The sequence below is a fragment of the Penaeus chinensis genome, chromosome 31 (genome assembly GCF_019202785.1).
Source record: "Penaeus chinensis breed Huanghai No. 1 chromosome 31, ASM1920278v2, whole genome shotgun sequence".
NCBI lineage: Eukaryota > Metazoa > Arthropoda > Malacostraca > Decapoda > Penaeidae > Penaeus > Penaeus chinensis.
In genome coordinates, this window is record NC_061849.1 from 32,170,861 (window position 1) to 32,173,360 (window position 2,500).

General features: G+C 33.3%; 1 protein-coding gene across 1 annotated transcript in view; it reads left to right on the top strand.

The window, feature by feature from the left end:
* LOC125042141 (FERM, ARHGEF and pleckstrin domain-containing protein 1-like) overlaps positions 1–2,500 on the top strand; it is a 46,929-nt gene that overhangs the window by 3,068 nt on the left and 41,361 nt on the right. Inside the window, exons 3-6 of the mRNA XM_047637606.1 lie at positions 1–174; positions 589–712; positions 1,128–1,215; positions 2,066–2,221. The exon at positions 1–174 is cut by the window's left edge and continues 13 nt beyond it. Coding sequence (XP_047493562.1) covers positions 1–174; positions 589–712; positions 1,128–1,215; positions 2,066–2,221 — 542 coding nt within the window. The remainder of the gene's footprint in view (positions 175–588; positions 713–1,127; positions 1,216–2,065; positions 2,222–2,500) is intronic.

Consider the following 2,500-nt stretch of genomic DNA (forward strand, 5'->3'; position numbering starts at 1 on the left):
AGGTAGAACCAGTGCTGAGGTTCTGCGTCAAGTTCTACACCCCTGACCCCGCCCAGCTGGAGGAAGAGTACACACGCTACCTCTTTGCCCTCCAGATCAAACGAGACTTAGCGCATGGCTGGCTCATGTGCAACGACAATACTGCCGCCCTCATGGCATCCTACATTGTCCAAGGTATTCGCTTAGCTGTCAGTATTTGGTAATGAGTACTAATGGTGGTGAGTGGGAGAGAGTGAAAGAATGAAAGTGATGAAGGCAAATAGGAGGAAAAGAGAAAGGGAAAGAGATATTGAGAGATTAATTTATTAATGAATTGAGTTTAGAGAATGAAAGAAGGGCAGCTGTGAATAATGTTGTTCATGGACTAATAACATTTATTCCCTATTTCAGTCGTAATGCATTAAAGGTCTGGCAGTTGTCAGTTCCTTTTTCATAGAATGTTACATAATTTGTACAGTTACATATGTTATAGTATATATTTTTTTCCTCAAATGTATGCATGTGTATATTCATGTGAAAAGAAACAAAACAGAAACAGTCAAGCATAGCCCGAGTACAAAATCACTTGGACTTTTGTTTCATTCACAGCTGAATGTGGAGACTTCGTGGATGAAGATTATCCCGATCACCGTTACCTCTCCCTGTACAAGTTTGTTCCCTCACAAGATGGTGAATTGGAGAGAAAAATCATGGAGAATCACAAGAAACATGTGTAAGTATGATGAATATAGTGAAGAAAGGGTTAAGGTTCAGAGATTTTTTTTTTCTTGTGTCATTTAATGCTTTCTGGGTTTTCATTTGAGATTCCCCAAGCAGAAATGATAGTGATAAGTAGTATTGCTGTTGATAAGAAGGTATATGTGGTGGGAATCATTTGTAATAGGATGGGATTAGAAGAAATGCTAGTGTAAATGAATATCATATATATATCAGGAAACCATCTATCCTGTTTGAAAAAAGGAATATCTGATGCAGTACCACGTGATTATCATTCATATTTGTTATTTTTTAGTTCAAAGAAGTCCAAATTCTTGTAGTGAAATGGTAATATTGGATACAAATTGATGTTAGTTCATGCCTAAAAACTGTAGCCATTAAAATGTCTAATGTATTGGCTATCATTTCAGGGGTATGACTCCAGCTGCTGCGGACTTGAACCTTCTGGAAACAGCTAGAAGATGTGAGCTATATGGCATCAAGATGCATCCTGCAAAGGTATAATGTTTGTATAATTGGTCAAGCGATAGGCATTTTGAATGAGTACAAGATTGCATAGATTGCACAAACAAAAGTATTTACTATTAAACATTTAACATTTATTGATTTTCCTTAGCTTGTTATTTTTAAGAGTAATGTCTTGCTTTGTTTTTATATGAGTCATTTTTATCTGCACTATGGTTTTTTATGCTAGTATACTTTTTAAAGACTTTTTTTTTAGTGATCTTGAATTACTAAAATCACAGTATGTTTTCCTGATGGTTTTAGTGTATCTTGAAGGTTAGAGAAAGTTTAATCCTACCTTTCTTTTTCTTCAGAACTATATAATGAATGACAGAGATGCCTCTATTTTTTTTTCTCAATGGGTTGTTAAAGCCCTTTCAGGCCTAAGCAAGCAAATGAAGTCTGTTTTTACATTTGTTCATCCTTTGTAATTTTCATATGTATTTTGTTTTATTCATTTGATTTTTTATAATGTGTTTGTAAGTGAAATTGATTAGGATTTTAGTAAATATAATTTTTTTTATTTAGTGCTGACAGAAGACTTTCAAATAGCTCAAATGCTTTTGTGTTTGAACATTTGAAAGTTGTATGTTGAATTGTCAGTCAAAGTTTTGAAAATCATGTAAGAGGATGAATGTGTTTGCAACATAATGTCGGTGAATGTGTGCTATGAGATGAAGTATGAGGTAAGTAGATGAATTTTGTTGAGTATATGGGAAAAAGTACATTGCCCTTTATTCTTTTTGGATATGATTTGTTCTGTGTTGACTTCAAGATTAAAATCCAAAATCTCTGCTACCAGAAATACGTAAATTTTATTTAAGTAAATGTGTTTTCTTCCCAGGATCATGAAGGAGTACCCTTAAACCTTGCTGTTGCGCACATGGGTGTGTTAGTGTTCCAGAACTACACGAAGATCAACACTTTCTCTTGGGCTAAAATACGTAAACTATCCTTCAAGCGTAAGCGCTTTCTCATCAAATTACATCCAGAAGGATATGTAAGTAGGATATAGTTTTGAAGATTTTTGTATTTTGTATTCATGTTATTTTTGATTTGCTGTTTTTGTTTTACTTTTTTTTCGTATTTGTTATTTTTTTTTTTTTGCTTTGTAAAAGAATTTTCTTTAAAATCACATTTTTTTTTATAGGTTTCAGGAAGAGATTTGTATTTACTACTATTACTGTTTCAGCATTTATCACTAGTCGATGAATATGTATTTTTAAAACGGTAACTCCTTTACTATATTGCCATAGTAATCCATTTGTTATCTGATTTC